The sequence below is a fragment of the Ilyonectria robusta genome, assembly GCF_021365365.1.
Source record: "Ilyonectria robusta strain PMI_751 chromosome Unknown BGZ61scaffold_7, whole genome shotgun sequence".
Lineage (NCBI taxonomy): Eukaryota > Fungi > Ascomycota > Sordariomycetes > Hypocreales > Nectriaceae > Ilyonectria > Ilyonectria robusta.
The window spans coordinates 811,666-828,547 of NW_025764441.1; the positions used below are offsets into that span (position 1 = coordinate 811,666).

The following is a 16,882-nucleotide window of genomic DNA, read 5'->3' on the forward strand; positions in this document are numbered from 1 at the left end:
CAACGAAAGGGTGTGCAAGCGAGCAAGTCCCGTAGCACATGTCTGGTGCATGTCTGTAGGGGTGTGTTGAGGCGTAGGGCACACGTCTTGGTCCTGACTCGCTGGAATCTCACCACCGGCGCCGATGGGCATCCAGCTTTTCGGGCACGTCGTTTTCAGTTGCAGGCCGATGGACCATGGAGATTGAGTTGCGGACGAATCATAGGCACATCTAGCTCCCCCGCGCAGCACCTGTACGTCAATGGCTCCCCGGGCCAGCGCAGCACATGGCTCATCCTTCGGGATTGGGCGTGGGCGCGACATCGGCGGCGCTGGCTTTGAAAATGCCGGGCCATGATTGGTGTCGCAAGTTGGACGTCAACTTCACCCTTGTCCATTAGGTTTAACGTTCCAGGCGGCGTCGCACGGATGTCCAAACCACCCTGGCCGTGGCTGCAGCTCCATGTGGGGTGCTGGCGTGGAGGCTGGCTCCTGGATCGCGGCGAAGCCTCCGTTCCCTCGGCCGGATTTCTCTTACACGAACTGTGTTGCAAACCCTTTCAAGCCAACGACGGATAGGAGATAGATGCCACGACGAGGCCGAAATAAGCGGCAGGTGATTGGGCGAGAAGGGGGGATCTGTTTTCTCGTTTGTCGCTCCAGCCGATCTGGGCGCGGGGAGAAACGAGCATGGAGTGCGAACACGGGGCCCCGAGGAGAAACGACCAGGCAGGGGACGGCTGAAAGACACATCACAGCAGGCTGCTTGTTGTGTATCCACCAGGCGAAATTGATTGACTCTGACCGGTCGGTGAAGCCCTGCCGCTCAGCGGTATTGTCACGCCAGGCCATGGTAAAAGGATCAGAATCAGGCAATGACGTGAGAGGGTTTGATTACCTACTCCGGGGACATATTGAGATGCCCTGATTTAGCGAGTCGGTGAAGAGAAGTGGGTGGCATTGACATGTTGTTTCGGTCAGCAATGGATAGACGATCCCGAGGTGGAAGGCAGCACCAGGATATGGAAACTTTCCTTCCGTGCCTTCCAATCACTTCTGCACTAATGTAGCGTGTCACAGTGTCACAACCTGGCGGACGAGTTGCAAGCTGTCTTGTTACCTACTCCGTACGTAAATTATGCAGTGGGATATTAGAAGCTGCGACATGGTACGTAAACCATCTACGCGACGTGTTGCAAGTTGTCGTGTTAGCTGCATCGTACGTAAATTACGCCGTGGCGGATCGTATGCTGTCGTTTACCGACTTCGTACGTAACTTACGTCGTAGGCAGATGGCGCCTGCGGAGAGTAGATCGGAATGAGGGGTTGCCCATCATCTCCGGAGACTACCTCCATCTCGTCCCCCATTCACAACGCCAGCCCACCTTAACCAACTAGGCATTTCGGTTTAACCTGCTGCACAGAATTTGCCGGAAAGCAAGATCCTCTAGTCCGACATGCCGACCTAGATGGAGGGTGGATGGATGGATGGATGGATGAATGGATGAATGGGAGGATGGAGGGGCACAAGCCGTAGCTTGGAGGGCTAGACGGGATGGCCTATGGAGGAAACGAGGCATTCGGCGTGGAGGGTTGGAGGGGTGGCGGGATGGCGGGATGGAGACACCCAACCCAGCCCTTGTTTGTCCATGGTGTAACTTAGTGCCCATGCCGCTATCCCCAAGCCTTAGACCCTAGGCCACGCCGACGTCAGCGCAGGCTACCACGTCTCGGAGACGGGCGATTTTGGAAGAAAAAAAAGTGATTGCCACACAATGGACATGGTGAAATCCACAATCCACAGCTAGAAACAAGCACATCGAACCAGGGCGTGGACAAGGACAAGGACAAGGACGAACCCCAATAAGGGGGCGGCAGAGGCATCATGTTGTTTGGATGCTGGATTCGGACGTCGTTCCGGACTCCGCGCATCGGCAGCAGGCAGGTGGAAGAAAAGCCCGATGCAATGGGCGGCACCTGGGGCCCCGGAGGGTTGCCGAAGGAGAGGACGGGGAGACGAGGGATGTGGCCCTGGTTGTCATGGCTGTCCTGGCTTATGGTTGTCTCGTCGGTGGGTGGCCCCGGAGACGGCATGGCATGTCAATGACGGGAGCGTCGTGCAAATGCCCTCGACCTCATTTGCCTGCGTGTTTTTCTGGCATGTGCTCTTGGGGCTTTTACGGGATCATCGAGGGCCACCAACGGGGGCCACCAAGGTAAATCGGGCCACGGCAGGGTGGGTGTGCGCCCACTTGGGCCTGGCGGCACGCCGGAGACGTAGGAGGAGTTCGTCTGGGCGTCCCCCAGCAGAAGGCGTGGCGTGGGCTTTGGGGGGTCTCCCCATGCGCTAACGCAGCCCTGGAGCTCTGAGCCCTGGAGCCCTGGATGGATGGGAACAGGGGCCCGAGGCGGCGCTTGAAGCACAGCAGGATGGACGGGACGGCTCTGGTGGTGGTTTTGCTGGTGGTGCCTCGTTGCTATTGCTTGAAAGCTCTCTGCGCTTCCCCATCCTGGCCCAGCATTCGCCTCCAGAGCCTGGGCCCCTCGTCGGCCCCTCGACTCCCCACTCGAGCGCCCCATCATCATCGCCCCCCACTTGACTGCACCTTGACGCTTGCTTCCCTGCGCCAGTCTCGCCGTGGCCGTCTTCACTTTCACCACCATCGCTCCCTCGTCCTCGTCCCTCGTCACTGAGGAGCCCTTAGCCGGAAGCCCTCTTTGCCCCCCCCCCTCCTTCTCCCTCGTACCCTGCCCCCTGGTAATTTTTTCAAACCCCCGTAGCCCGTAGCCGCTCCATTGGTTTTTTTTTTCTCGGTCGCCCATTTTCGTCGTTGGGCTTGGCTCCGAATCGTCGCTCCGCCGTCCGGACCTAGACCTAGTTCCGTTGACTCGACCCAGCCCACCCAAGAGCAAGTGAATCACACTGAGTTGGCGCTGCCGCAGCCGTGCTCCAGCCGTAACCGTGAGGCGACTCGAGTAAAGTAGGTTGGGTACCTTTTAGCTGCTGCCGACGGACGGAGTTGGCTACGCCAGCTGGCAACGCCTGGAGATCCCTCCATTCCATAAAAGCATGAGAGTTGCCCTCCCCCTCCTCCTTCTTCCTCTCTCGCCCTCTTCTTCTTCCCGCCTTGTCCTCTCCCGCGCTCTCTTCTCCCATCTAAAAAACTGCCTGCCACGCCACTGCGAGACAGTGGCCGTTGATACCCATTGCTCTCGACAGAGGACCAAGTTTCTTCCTGGTAAGTCGAAAGACGTGCGCGCTTGATGCTTTGTTCCCCATCCTCGCTACTATCCGTCCCACGCTCCCCTGCCTCTCCCGCTTCCCGCCCATGGACCGCCTCGATTCGATCAGCCGAGACTCGCATTATCAACAGCCGGCAAAGGCAGACCACAGACATCCGTCGCTGCCGCTGACGAGCTTTGCTGGCGTCGGAACCACAACATCACATGTTTCCGCGGACAGCTAACCCAGCACGTTCCAAACATCCAAATACAGCAACCGCCCGTCCAGCCTGCAGCTCCCAGGCGCGCGTGGCGCTCTTCTCCATGTGTGGTATCCCCGAGGTGACGTCCCCCCCCGGCGTCTTTGGGTGGTCCATGTCTTAGCCGCATGTCTGGTTGCCATTGTGCGGGCCATTATTGGCTGTCGCCCCAGTGTCCCACGCTGTGCGCCGGAGAGAAGGGCTACCCAGACTCAAGGGACCACACAGTGGGCCATAGGCCCAAAGGAGAAAGCTGTGGAAGCTTGGCCATCGCGGCTGCGCGAACCTTTCCTGCATTTGGCGCGTTCCGGACGAGAGGCTGCGAAATCAGGGACACGGAACTCGTTGGACTCCCGAGGCCTGCGCCGCCAGGATTGGCTTGCCCTTGATTCAGAAACGCACAAACTCATTCGGAGGGGCGAGCCGCGGCCTGGCGGGGGGCCTTGCCCATCGTGGGGATGGTCACTATCGCCGGATTTTCTCTTATCTGGAGCGCGCCACTCCATGGGCCCGATGCCGGCAGACATTGATCAATGACACGACCCCCTCGCTGCACCTGGGTCCCTTCTGGCGCGGCTATAATTTCCCCTACGGTCTCCGGTTCCGATTGATGCGCTGTCGTCTCTTTCTACTGCCTTGGCCGTGTTTATGCATTTTGAGGCTCCGTCCATGCTAATCCGCTCCTCCGCCCAGATCTCCGCTAAAGAGTGGCCCTCGCTGCTCTCACGAGGTGCCCCGCGATCCTCCGACCCCCACCAACCCCCACCAACCCCACCTCAACCCGGTCGCCTAGCATGGGCCTAACCGAGGAATTCGACGACCGACAGATCCATATCGACGCTGAGCAACAGACCTACAGCCCATTCGAGTATCAGACTGAGAACAATGACTCTTGGGCTGGCGCGCTGCCGGTGAAGCAGGGTCTGTATGACCCTTCCCTCGAGAAGGATGCCTGTGGTGTCGGTTTTGCCTGGTAAGTGAATCTCGGATAGACGGCAAGTTGCATTGGATTGACACAACGACAGCCACATCAAGGGCAAGGCTAGCCACAAGATTGTCAGCGATGGTAAGTCTCATTCGTCCGCTTGCCTATGCACGAGCAAAAGTTGACCAATTGCAGCTCGAAACCTTCTGTGCAACATGACCCATCGCGGTGCCGTGGGTTCGGATGCTCGAGATGGTGACGGTGCCGGTGTCATGACATCTATCCCCCACCGGTTCTTTATCAAGAACTTTGAAAAGGAGGAGGACATTAAGTTGCCCCCTCTAGGCCAGTACGCTGTTGGAAACTTGTTCTTCAAGCCCGACGAGGAGACTCTTGACGAGTCCAAGAGGCAGCTGGAAGATGTTGCCGACTCATTGGGCCTCCGAGTTTTGGGATGGCGGCGGCCCCCCGTCGACTCGACCCTTCTTGGACCCGCCGCAAAGTCGCGCGAGCCCATCATCCTCCAGCCCTTCGTTGTCCTCGTCTCTGCCTATGGCACTGGCGTTGCTCCTGAAGAGACCGACCCGGAGAAATTTGACGACCGCCAATTCGAGCGACAGTTGTACATTCTGCGGAAGCGTGCTACCCAGAGCATCGGTCTGCACAACTGGTTCTACATCTGCTCCCTGTCTAACAAGAACATTGTTTACAAGGGTCAGCTAGCCCCCGTTCAGGTTTACTCATACTACCACGATCTGGTCAACGCCGACTACGAGGCTCACTTTGCCCTCGTCCACTCTCGGTTTTCGACCAACACCTTTCCCTCCTGGGACCGTGCTCAGCCCCTGCGATGGGCTGCCCACAACGGTGAAATCAATACCCTGCGTGGAAACAAGAACTGGATGCGCGCTCGCGAGGGTGTCATGCAGTCTGACATCTTCAAGGATGAGCTGGAGCTCATGTACCCCATTGTTGAGGAAGGCGGTTCTGATTCCGCTGCCTTTGACAACGTCCTTGAGCTTCTGACCATCAACGGTGTCCTTTCCCTCCCCGAGGCCGTCATGCTGATGGTCCCCGAGGCGTGGCAGGGTAACCAGGACATGGACCCTAAGAAGGCTGCATTCTACGAATGGGCCGCTTGCCAGATGGAGCCCTGGGACGGTCCCGCGCTCTTCACCTTTGCCGACGGTCGTTACTGCGGTGCCAACCTGGACCGAAACGGTCTCCGACCTTGCCGATTCTACGTCATGGACGATGACCGCATCATCTGTGCCTCTGAAGTCGGAACCATCCCCGTTGAGCCCGAGTCCGTTATCCAAAAGGGCCGTCTGCAGCCCGGCCGAATGCTCTTGGTCGATACTCAGGCCGGTCGCATCATCGACGACAAGGAGCTGAAGGAAGCCGTCGCGAGTCGACAAGACTTCCGTGCTTGGCTTGATAGTGAATTGATTACCCTGCCAAAGGTCCTCGAGACTGCCGAGCAGTCCAAGGACCTGGCGCCCAAGTTGGATGACAAGACCCTCCAGTCTGATCCCCTCCTGCTCTCCTTTGGCTACACCCATGAGCAGGTTAGTTTGCTGCTTGCTCCCATGGCTGCTGACGAGAAGGAGGCTCTGGGTTCCATGGGTAACGATGGCCCTCTGGCCTGCTTGACCCAAGCCCCTCGCCTCCTCTATGATTACTTCCGACAGCTCTTCGCCCAGGTTACTAACCCCCCCATCGACCCCATCCGAGAGTCCATCGTCATGTCGCTGGAGTGTTATGTTGGCCCCCAGGGCAACTTGCTTGAGATGCATCCCTCCCAGTGCGGCCGTCTCTTGCTGCCCAGCCCCATCCTGTCCATCCAAGAGTTCAATGCTATCAAGACCTTGCCCGAGACGTACTCCAAGTGGACTGTCAAGACTATTGACTTGACCTTCCCCAAGTCCGAGGGTGTCCAGGGTTATCTGAAGCACCTCGACTACATCTGCAATGAGGCTACTGCTGCCATCGAGGCTCATGATCGTATCATTGTGCTCTCCGACAGAAACACCAGCGCCGACCGCATCCCCGTTTCAGCCGTCCTGGCTTCCGGTATGGTCCACCACCATCTCGTCAGCAACAAGTGGCGATCTATGGCTGCTCTTGTCGTCGAGACTGCCGAGGCCCGTGAAGTGCACCACATGTGTGTGCTCCTCGGATATGGTGCTGATGCTGTCAACCCCTACCTCGCTATGGAGTGTATCCTCAAGTTGAACCGTGAAGGTCTCATCAAGAAGAAGCTCACCGACGATGCCCTCATCCGCAACTACAAGCACTCTTGCGACGGCGGTATTCTGAAGGTCATGAGCAAGATGGGTATCTCTACCCTCGCCTCTTACAAGGGTGCTCAGATCTTTGAGGCTCTTGGTCTCGACGAGACCGTTGTTGAGCGATGCTTCAGGGGCACTGCCTCGCGTATCCAGGGTATTACCTTTGAGCTCATTGCCGAGGAGGGTTTCCGATTCCACGAGCGTGGTTTCCCCTCGCGATACACTGTTGGCGTCTCTGGTCTTCCCGAGTCTGGCGAGTACCACTGGCGTGACGGCGGCGAGCCTCACGTCAACGACCCCACCTCCATTGCCAACATCCAGGATGCCGTTCGCACCAAGAACGACAAGTCCTATGAGGCTTACTCACGATCTGAGTACGAGCAGATCAAGTCCTGCACCCTCCGTGGTCTCCTAGACTTTAAGTTTGACGACTGCACCCCTGTGCCCATTGACCAGGTCGAGCCCTGGACTGACATTGTTCGCCGATTCTGTACTGGTGCCATGTCCTACGGTTCCATCTCCATGGAATCTCACTCTACCCTGGCTGTTGCCATGAACCGACTTGGCGGCAAGTCCAACACTGGTGAGGGTGGTGAGGATCCTGAGCGATCTGAGCGCCTGCCCAACGGCGACACCATGCGTTCGGCCATCAAGCAGGTTGCCTCTGGCCGATTCGGTGTCACCTCTGCCTACCTGGCCGATTCCGACGAGCTTCAGATCAAGATGGCCCAGGGTGCCAAGCCCGGTGAGGGTGGTGAGCTTCCCGGCCACAAGGTGTCCAAGTCCATTGCCCGAACCCGTCACTCCACTCCCGGTGTCGGCTTGATCTCGCCTCCTCCCCACCACGACATTTACTCCATTGAGGATCTCAAGCAGCTGATCTACGATCTGAAGTGCTCCAGCCCTCGATCCCGAGTCTCCGTCAAGCTCGTGTCTGAGGTCGGTGTCGGTATCGTCGCCTCTGGTGTCGCCAAGGCCAAGGCCGACCACATCCTGATCTCTGGTCACGATGGTGGTACCGGTGCCTCGCGATGGACTGGTATCAAGTACGCCGGTCTCCCTTGGGAGTTGGGTCTGGCCGAGACTCACCAGACTCTGGTTCTCAACGACCTCCGTGGTCGTGTTGTTGTGCAGACTGACGGTCAGCTCAAGACTGGTCGTGATGTTGCCATTGCCTGTCTGCTTGGTGCCGAGGAATGGGGCTTTGCTACCGCTCCTCTCATCGCCATGGGCTGCGTCTTTATGCGCAAGTGCCACTTGAACACTTGCCCTGTTGGTATTGCTACCCAGGACCCTGAGCTGCGCAAGAAGTTTACCGGTACCCCCGAGCATGTCATCAACTTCTTCTACTACGTGGCCAACGAGCTCCGAGCCATCATGGCCCAGCTTGGCTTCCGCACCATCAACGAAATGGTCGGTCACGTCGAGGTCCTCCGTATGCGCGACGACCTGCGAACCAACAAGACTGCCAACATTGACCTGTCTCTCCTCCTGACCCCGGCTCACAAGCTCCGACCCGGTGTCGCCACCTTCAATGTCCGCAAGCAGGACCACAAGCTCTACGTCCGACTCGACAACAAGTTGATCTCCGAGGCGGAGTTGACTCTCGATAAGGGTCTCCCCTCGAGAATCGAGTGTGACATTGTCAACACTGACCGAGCTATGGGTACTTCCCTCTCGTACCACATCTCCAAGCGATATGGCGAGGCTGGTCTCCCCTTGGACACCGTCCACGTCAACATCAAGGGTTCCGCTGGTCAGTCATTCGGTGCTTTCCTGGCCCCTGGTGTTACCCTGGAGCTCGAGGGTGATGCCAACGATTACGTCGGCAAGGGTCTGTCTGGTGGTCGTTTGATCATCTACCCTCCCCGCAATGCCGTTTTCAAGGCTGAGGAGAACGTCCTGATCGGAAACGTCTGCTTGTACGGTGCTACTACCGGTAGCTGCTTCTTCCGCGGTGTTGCTGCCGAGCGTTTCGCTGTCCGAAACTCCGGAGCCATCGCTGTTGTTGAGGGTGTCGGTGACCACTGCTGCGAGTACATGACTGGTGGCCGAGTTCTTATTCTCGGCAACACTGGCCGCAACTTTGCGGCTGGTATGTCTGGTGGTATCGCCTATGTCCTGGATGTCAACCATGACTTCCACAACAAGCTCAACACCGAGATGGTTGAGGCCAGTGCCGTCGAGGATCCCACCGAGATCGCCTTCCTCCGCGGTCTCATCGAGGACCATCACCACTACACTGGATCTGAGCGTGCGGCTCGCATCCTGGTTGACTTCAACAGAGCTCTGCCTCGCTTTGTCAAGGTGCTGCCTGTCGACTACAAGCGCGTCCTGGAGGAAGAGGCGGCCAAGGCTGCCGAGGCCAAGCGAGCCGAGTACAACCTTCCTGCCGTGTCTGGTGTCCACACCAAGAAGCCCGAGAAGGCCACTAAGCTCCTGGACCTGGAGGAGGCTGTTGGCGACAACGCTGCCGAGAAGAAACGCGCTCTGGTGCTTGACAAGACCAAGGGTTTTATGAAGTACAAGCGCCGTGCTGAAAAGTACCGACCTGTTACTACCCGTCTCAAGGACTGGGCAGAGCTTAGCTCTCGCCTTGAAGAGGACGAGCTCAAGTACCAGTCTGCTCGCTGCATGGACTGTGGTGTTCCTTTCTGCCAGTCCGAGACTGGATGCCCTATCTCCAATATCATTCCCAAATGGAACGAATTGGTGTTTCAAAACCAGTGGAAGGATGCCCTTAACCGTTTGCTCATGACCAACAACTTCCCCGAGTTCACTGGCCGTGTGTGCCCCGCCCCTTGCGAGGGCGCTTGCGTCCTGGGCATCAACGAGGACCCCGTCGGTATCAAATCGATCGAGTGTGCCATTATCGACCGTGGCTTCGAGATGGGATGGATGGTTCCTCAACCTCCCAAGGTCCGCACTGGCAAGACCGTCGCCATCATTGGTTCCGGTCCCGCAGGTCTGGCTTGCGCTGACCAGCTCAACCGTGCCGGACACAACGTAACTCTCTACGAGCGTGCCGACCGTCTTGGTGGTCTTCTGATGTACGGTATCCCCAACATGAAACTTGACAAGCGCATTGTCAAGCGCCGTACCGACTTTATGGCCGCCGAGGGCATCAACTTCAAGACCGGTGTTGCTGTCGGCGAGGAGGGCAACCCCTCGCTCAACGACCTCCGGGCCGAGTACAATGCCGTCGTTATCGCCACTGGTGCCACCGTTGCCCGTGACCTTCCCATCAAGGGCCGTGAGCTCGAAGGTATCCACTACGCCATGGAGTTCCTGCACAAGAACACCAAGTCTCTGCTAGACTCTGAGCTTGCCGACAACACTTACCTCTCTGCCAAGGACAAGCACGTCGTTGTCATTGGTGGTGGTGATACCGGTAATGACTGCATCGGAACCTCGCTCCGTCACGGTGCCAAGTCCGTCACCAACTTCGAGTTGCTTCCTCAACCCCCGCCTGAGCGTGGCCGTGACAACCCCTGGCCTCAGTGGCCTCGCATCTACCGCGTGGACTACGGACACACCGAGGTCCGTCAGCACACCGGCAAGGACCCCCGTGAGTACTGCATCATGTCCGAGGAGTTCACCGACGACGGCACGGGCAAGGTCAAGGGCATCAACACCATTCGCGTGGAGTGGACCAAGTCTCCTAGCGGTGGCTGGGACATGAAGAAGGTGGAGGGCTCGCAGCAGTTCTTCCCTGCCGATCTTGTTCTACTTGCCATGGGTTTCCTCGGCCCCGAGGCTCGGGTTCTCGGAGACGACATTGAGAAGGATGCTCGCAAGAACGTCAAGACTCCTCCTGGCAAGTACAGCACCAACATCGATGGTGTGTTTGCTGCTGGTGATGCCCGCCGTGGTCAATCCCTTATTGTCTGGTAAGTTTATCGAGTTTCCGTTACAAGACCAACAGCTAACATTACTTCAGGGGTATCAACGAGGGTCGCCAGTCTGCCCGCGAGATCGATCTGTACCTGGAGCAGTGCACCAGCCTGCCCGTTACTGGTGGTATCATCAAGCGCACTGCGCAGGAGATTTTCAGCCAGGTCAAGGCCTAAAATAGATTACGAGGTGTTTTGATAGTGATGATTTCTCTTCTCTCTCTTCGCAGGCAGGTAAATGGGAGCAATGGGGCCTATGACGATACCCTAATTATGGGGGATTCCGGGTTTGCGCAAAAGGGAGGTGCGGATTGTTTCTGGTTTGTTTGCTATACCAATTTGTAGATGTTTGGGCTTCGATAGGTTAGGCATTGATTTTATTAAACATTGAGTGTCTATAATGAGTGACTGATACAAGTTAAGATCTAAAGTCAATGGGTTCTGTTAGATTATAGACCTAATTAACCCTAGGGACAGTAATATTTAGGGCGCCCTAAATCTTTAGCTAAGCTCGTAAATCTAACAAGTTCTAATTGATCATTTCCTTCGTACACGATTTCATGTCTCCCCACCTTTTCACATATTTGGAGGCTTGAGTCAATCTAACTTACCGGTTATATCTTGAGTCTGAGGGGTTTTAAAATCTTGATTGGCCCAGAATCTTGTGGTCGACGAGCTTTGTCCACTGGATATACTCATTACCTCCCGTCGCTGGTATGGGTTTCGCCCCAGCACCGGGCCGCAAAGGATACAAATACCAAGACAGAGAAGACGTTGACAATCCTGCTGAAGCGTACCTAGTATAAGATTAAGGTAAAGCCTAAAAATATAAATACTCTCTTAGCCCTATTAATAAGGATATAAAGATAACGCCAATAAGTCCTAAAGTTAGAACTTCTAAATCTGCAAGGTCGTTGACTGCAGACAACAGGGTCGTTGACTGACCCTATTGTCTACATACAGCAGGGTTGAAGTCAGAGGGATTGAATTGAAGCTTCAGGCAGAGACCAGTGTGTAACAACCTTATTGTTCAGCTACTGTTTCTTTTGGTGCTGGGTGTAGCACTTATTGTTTATCTCTACTGTTTGAGAATACTGTATGGCTTTAATCTATCTGATGATTTTGAGTAGAGCTAAAAAAAAACCAAATAACTTCTAAATCAATCCGTCCTCATTCCGAGACATGCATGCGTGTCTCACTGTCTCAGTTTGTCAGCTGGACGGGGGAGTGAGACATGTCGTGTGCCCTCTTGACAGGTAAGGATCGAGATGGAAATCCAGGCATATGATTGAACCACTAAGCTGTAGAGATAAAGTAGGAGCGCCATACAGATGGCTTGCATGGATGTAGTTCATGCCTAGTCCCTTCAACACATATCAATTGAGATCGGAGATATGAGACAGCTCGGGTGCCTTTGACCTAGGTCACTCCTCGCGTCTGAATGGAGGGAGAGGAGTGGGCTAGTGCAGGGAAGCTGGGATGAATTGGGACTAGATTCGGGTGATTATACGGCGGTGGATTGGGTTGTCTAGGTCAAGAGAGCTGACCGAGATCAAACTGCTCCATTCTCTCGGTTAGTTGAAGCGGGTCGAGTGCATACGTAGTCTGGATGGCCGACAGTGAACCGAGTACTGTGTTCGTCTTTGCCTCAGTAGCGCTTGAGGGCCTTGCGACCTGCGAGAAGGTGCAGTGGCCTCACGTGCGTCAGGTCATTCGCAAGGATGCAATCTTGGGGTGCGCACAGTACTACGTAGTAGCTCACAGTAGCTCACAGCAATGCACAGCAACGCACAGCAACGTACAGCAACGCACACTAACACAACTGGGATCTTCCAGGATCTCGAGGAATCGGGTTGCATGCCTACCCGCTGCGTCAGTAGCCCACTCGGCCGCGGCCTAGAACGCACGTGCGGCAAGCTTGTCCCTGATAGGACAATGGCTCGGTCACGGCTGGGGAATCCGGACCCTCGCTTGGGCAATCCCTCGTTCCCACTGGTAGACGCAGGTACTGCTGATACGTACTGTCGCAGGGACTGCAGCTGTCGGGAGAGCTGCGCAACATGGTGATACGACGCGAGAATACTGTGCGACGGGAGTTGGGAGCGAAGGTCGCACTGCCTGAGCTCGCCTAATTATACGTATCACGAAGGGCGAAGCTCGAGCTTCAGCGCAGCCAAGCGGGGCCGATGGCGCTGCTGCAGGTCACTGGCGTTCGGTGACAGGGAGCTCTGGCTGCGAAAGTCAGTGGCTGGCTCGAGGGCGAGTCCTCTGAAAAACTGTGCTTCAGGTGGGCGACACCCACCCGTGCTCCGTTGCTCTCCACTGTCACCGACCCACAGTCCACTACCAACTCCACTCCACTGTCCTCGGCCACCCGCTCGGTTTCCTACCCTTTGTCTCTCAGCTCGACGAGAATCCAGCGACCCGTCAAACTGCACCTGCGACTGCGGGACCAAGGTTTAAGCAAATACTTTTTGCATCGTGGGCTAATTCTTCTCCCTTTGAAGTCTCTCTCAATTCTTCTTTTCTCCCTCTCCCTGTCGTCGCTTTTGCTCCGCGTCGTCGGCATCATCATTGTGTCACTCAATCCGACCTCGTGATTCTGCGCCTCAACGATAACAACAACACCACCTCAACCACCCACACCCTTCGTCACCTTGCATCTCGCCCCAATTGCCGACTGCCAATTCCCAACAATAACGAGACGCATCCTTATCGACCATGCGCTTCGGTAGGACTCTGCGCGAGTCCGTCTATCCGGAATGGAAGGATAAGTACATCGACTACACCAAGCTCAAGAGCTTGCTCCGCGAGGACCGCTCGGCCGATGACGATGCCCAGCAGCCTTGGACTGCCGATGACGAGGAGCGCTTCTGCGACGAAATCTTCAATGTCCAGCTCGACAAGGTCGCCAAGTTCCAAGAGCAGCGAGTAGATGCCCTGAAGCACCGCGTCGACTCTGCCTTCGAGAAGCTCAAGGAGCTCGCCCCCGAACCCGTCCCCGAGTCCGCCACCGACGATGCTGAGGCCAGTGCCCAAGCCGAACCTCCCCGCCCGAAGGGTGATATCTCCGCCTCTCGCCTCCGCGCCCTCGAGACCGAGCTCGACGCCATTACGAACGAGGTTCGCGAGCTGAAGAAGTACAGCAACATCAACTATACTGGCTTTCTCAAGATTGTCAAGAAGCACGACCGCAAGCGAGGAGACCGATACAAAGTCCGTCCTATAATGCAGCTGAGCTTGGCCCAGCGCCCCTTCAACTCGGAGCAGGGCTACTCGCCTCTCCTCAATAAGCTCTCCATCATGTACTTTGCCATCCGCCAGCAGCTCGAGGATGGTACCGACCAGCTTCCCCCTCTGGATCTCGAGACCCAGGGCGAGACTCACAACGGCGAGCGCTACACCTCCCACAAGTGTACGTCTCTCACCCTTGAGTCCCTAACAATCCATCGAGTCCAATCTACTAACACGCTTTGCAGTCTGGGTTCATCCCGATAACCTCCTCGAGGTCAAGACTGTCATTCTACGACACTTGCCCTCCCTCGTCTACAGCGAGCAATCCGCCAAAGAGCTTGACGGCAACGACTCTCCTACCATCACCTCGCTCTACTTTGATAGCCCCAAATTCGATCTATACGGTGAAAAGGTCAACCGCCAGACCGAGGCCTCATCCTTGCGTATGCGCTGGTACGGACAGCTGGGCTCTCGCCCCGAGATTTTTATTGAGCAGAAGACGATTGATGCCAAGGGCGAGAGCCAGGAGCTCAAGTTCTCCATCAAGGAAAAGTACGTTAAGACTTTCATCGACGGCAACTACGACTTGGACAAGGCCGTCCAGAAGATGAAGAGAAAGAGCTACACGGTGGAGCAGCAAGATCTTTTCAAGAAGGCGGTCTCGACGATCCAAAATTTCGTGCAACAAAAGGGCCTCAGCCCCGTCCTCCGAGCCAACTACCTCCGAACCGCGTTCCAGAGGCCTGCCGACGACCGCATCCGTATTGCCATCGATACCAATGTTGCCTTCATCCGTGAGGACACCCTGGACCAGGACCGCCCCTGCCGTGACCCCAACGAGTGGCACCGCCTCGACATTGACGACAGCGAGATGACGTTCCCATTCAAGAAGATGAACCAGAGCGAGGTCAACCGGTTCCCCTACGCTCTACTCGAGATTAAACTCAAGGAGGACGGCCAGCGAAAGCGCCCCCATTGGGTTGAGGACCTCATGGCGTCCCACCTGGTCCACTCCACCCCACGATTCTCCAAGTTTGTCCACGGTGTGGCATCTCTGTTTGAGGACTACGTCAACAACCTACCCTTTTGGCTTAGCGACTTGGAGACGGACATCCGCAAGGATCCCCAGGCGGTATTCGAGGAGGAGGAGCAGCGTCGTGCTCAACACGCCGAGGATGTTATGGCGGTGGGCAGCCTAATTGGTGGCAAGTCAGCCTCGTATAGACCTGCCCAGAGCTCACCCGTGAGCAAGTCGTACCTGGCGGACCGCATGTCAAAGGATTCCATGTCCCACTCCCTGAACAACCGGGTATCGAGACTGAACAACGGAGAAGAGGAGGGAGAGACCAGTTCCAGGCAGACGGAGGAGCCGGAGAGGGGTTACGGAACTCTCTCGTCGGTGATTCCGGGTTTCTCGCTGTCCAAGTACTCCAAGGCTAAGCGGGCCTCGGCTGCGCTCCCCGAGGGTGTTGTGAAGCCAACGGAGTGGATCAAGAACTCAGGCGAGCTCAAGGTGGAACCCAAGGTATGGTTGGCCAACGAGCGAACTTTCCTCAAGTGGCAGCACATCTGCATCCTTCAGGGCGGCCTGGCGATGGGTCTGTACACGGCAGCTGGCCAGGACACGGTTGCTGAGATTATGGGCATCACTTACGTCTTGATTGCCATCTTTGCAGGACTCTGGGGCTATGGAATGCTGCAGACGCGACGAACCATGATTCTTGAGCGGAGCGGCAAGGACTTTGATAACATGATTGGACCTATCATCATCAGCTTTTCCTTGATAGTGGCCCTGCTCCTCAACTTTTTCTTCGCAGTAAGTTTATGTCAAAAGTGTGGAAGACGAGTGCTAACTTGTAATGCAGTATCGGGAAGCCTTTGGGCGGATGCATGACGGTGTGCCGGATGAGCCTGTCAGCGAAGATCTACGAATGGTTTAAGATGTGCGGCGTATGCATGGACAGGTTGCATGGGATGGAAATTGATAAGAGGTGGGAGAAGGAAATCAGAGACTGTATAGTATTGTGAGTTGAAGTGATACAGAGGCGTTGAATGCCGGTTCGAGTTTTGCATTTGCTCAGGGTGAGAGGCGAATGGCTGGAGGACTGGACAAAGTCGCTATGGATAGGATATAAGTCAATTCAAGCAATGGCTCCATGGTATGGAGGAGAAGATTGATTTCAATCATCTCAACGATGTAGATGTGTGCATTTGACTCGTCTAGGTTCTGTTCGGCTTCATGAGGGAGTATCTCCCTTGATTTAGGATTTAGGGGGTATGCTAAGGGTGGCATTGATCTAGCCCAACTGCATCATGCGTCAGAACACACCCACAACTGCGCGAAGAAAGATGCTCTCGAAAGAGCAACGGATCTTCGGGACCAAGTCTTCCCCCTCAGCAATCCTTGTGAGTATCAGTGCTGTGGACATGGCGACCAGCTCGGAGAGTTCGTTCCATGCGGCAAAACATTCACCACCGTCAAGGCTCAAGGACAGCATATGAGAGCACACATTCGAAGTATGGAAAAGAAGAACTCGGACGGGGGCGTAGTTCCAAGCTGCTTCCTTGGATCTTGCGCCAAAAACCCTGGACCTGGTAGAAGATACCGTGATGGGCCTGAGTTTAGCTCTTCTGACGAGCAACTGTCATATATCTGGTCAGAGCACCAGGTTTATACTCTATCGGCTCCAGAAGTCTACTTCTGTAAATACTTTTAAAAATAGCTTATCGAACACTTTAAGTAGAAGCGCTATACGGAGGGCCCTTTCAAAAGTCTTATCCATAAGAAGTAAGTCCTAATTATTAGGTTAGATAATAAGTACACTAAGTACTTCCTGATTTCTATAGGCCCTAAAGGATAGCAGGCTACGGTATATAGCAACCGCTATACCCTAATCAGCAGCGTATTACTCCTGAAGTTACAGCGGCCGTTTAACGCGACTGTAACAGCTTCATGTATCTCAGGTAACCGACAGGGATAAATGGATATAATATTACAAGCGCTTAGACAAGACTTTTGAAAGAGCCCTCCGTACAGACGACTATATTAATAAAGCTATAAAGATTATATCAGATATA

General features: G+C 55.6%; 2 protein-coding genes across 2 annotated transcripts; both read left to right on the plus strand.

Moving 5' to 3' along the window:
• The first annotated feature begins 4,122 nt into the window (after window positions 1–4,122).
• BGZ61DRAFT_210829 (uncharacterized protein) lies at window positions 4,123–11,055 on the plus strand. The gene is made up of 3 exons (XM_046238011.1): window positions 4,123–4,434; window positions 4,487–4,527; window positions 4,582–11,055. The coding sequence occupies exons 1-3, from the start codon at window positions 4,256–4,258 to the stop codon at window positions 10,569–10,571; spliced, it is 6,210 nt and encodes a 2,069-aa protein (XP_046106038.1). The 5' UTR covers window positions 4,123–4,255; the 3' UTR covers window positions 10,572–11,055.
• A 1,924-nt stretch (window positions 11,056–12,979) lies between these two features.
• BGZ61DRAFT_448964 (VTC domain-containing protein) lies at window positions 12,980–15,988 on the plus strand. Its single transcript, XM_046245538.1, has 3 exons — window positions 12,980–13,985; window positions 14,050–15,620; window positions 15,670–15,988. Exons 1-3 carry the CDS (start codon window positions 13,292–13,294, stop codon window positions 15,742–15,744), a joined length of 2,340 nt encoding a protein of 779 aa, XP_046106039.1. The 5' UTR covers window positions 12,980–13,291; the 3' UTR covers window positions 15,745–15,988.
• Window positions 15,989–16,882: the final 894 nt, after the last annotated feature.

Excerpts from the sequence above, each read along its gene's own strand:
- BGZ61DRAFT_210829 (XM_046238011.1), top strand. The coding sequence starts at position 4,256 with ATGGGCCTAACCGAGGAATTCGACGACCGACAGATCCATATCGACGCT. Across the intron at positions 4,435-4,486 it reads TGTGGTGTCGGTTTTGCCTG|CCACATCAAGGGCAAGGCTA; the intron begins GTAAGTGAATCT and ends ACACAACGACAG. Across the intron at positions 4,528-4,581 it reads CCACAAGATTGTCAGCGATG|CTCGAAACCTTCTGTGCAAC; the intron begins GTAAGTCTCATT and ends GACCAATTGCAG.
- BGZ61DRAFT_448964 (XM_046245538.1), top strand. The coding sequence starts at position 13,292 with ATGCGCTTCGGTAGGACTCTGCGCGAGTCCGTCTATCCGGAATGGAAG. Across the intron at positions 13,986-14,049 it reads GCGCTACACCTCCCACAAGT|TCTGGGTTCATCCCGATAAC; the intron begins GTACGTCTCTCA and ends CACGCTTTGCAG. Across the intron at positions 15,621-15,669 it reads TCCTCAACTTTTTCTTCGCA|TATCGGGAAGCCTTTGGGCG; the intron begins GTAAGTTTATGT and ends CTTGTAATGCAG.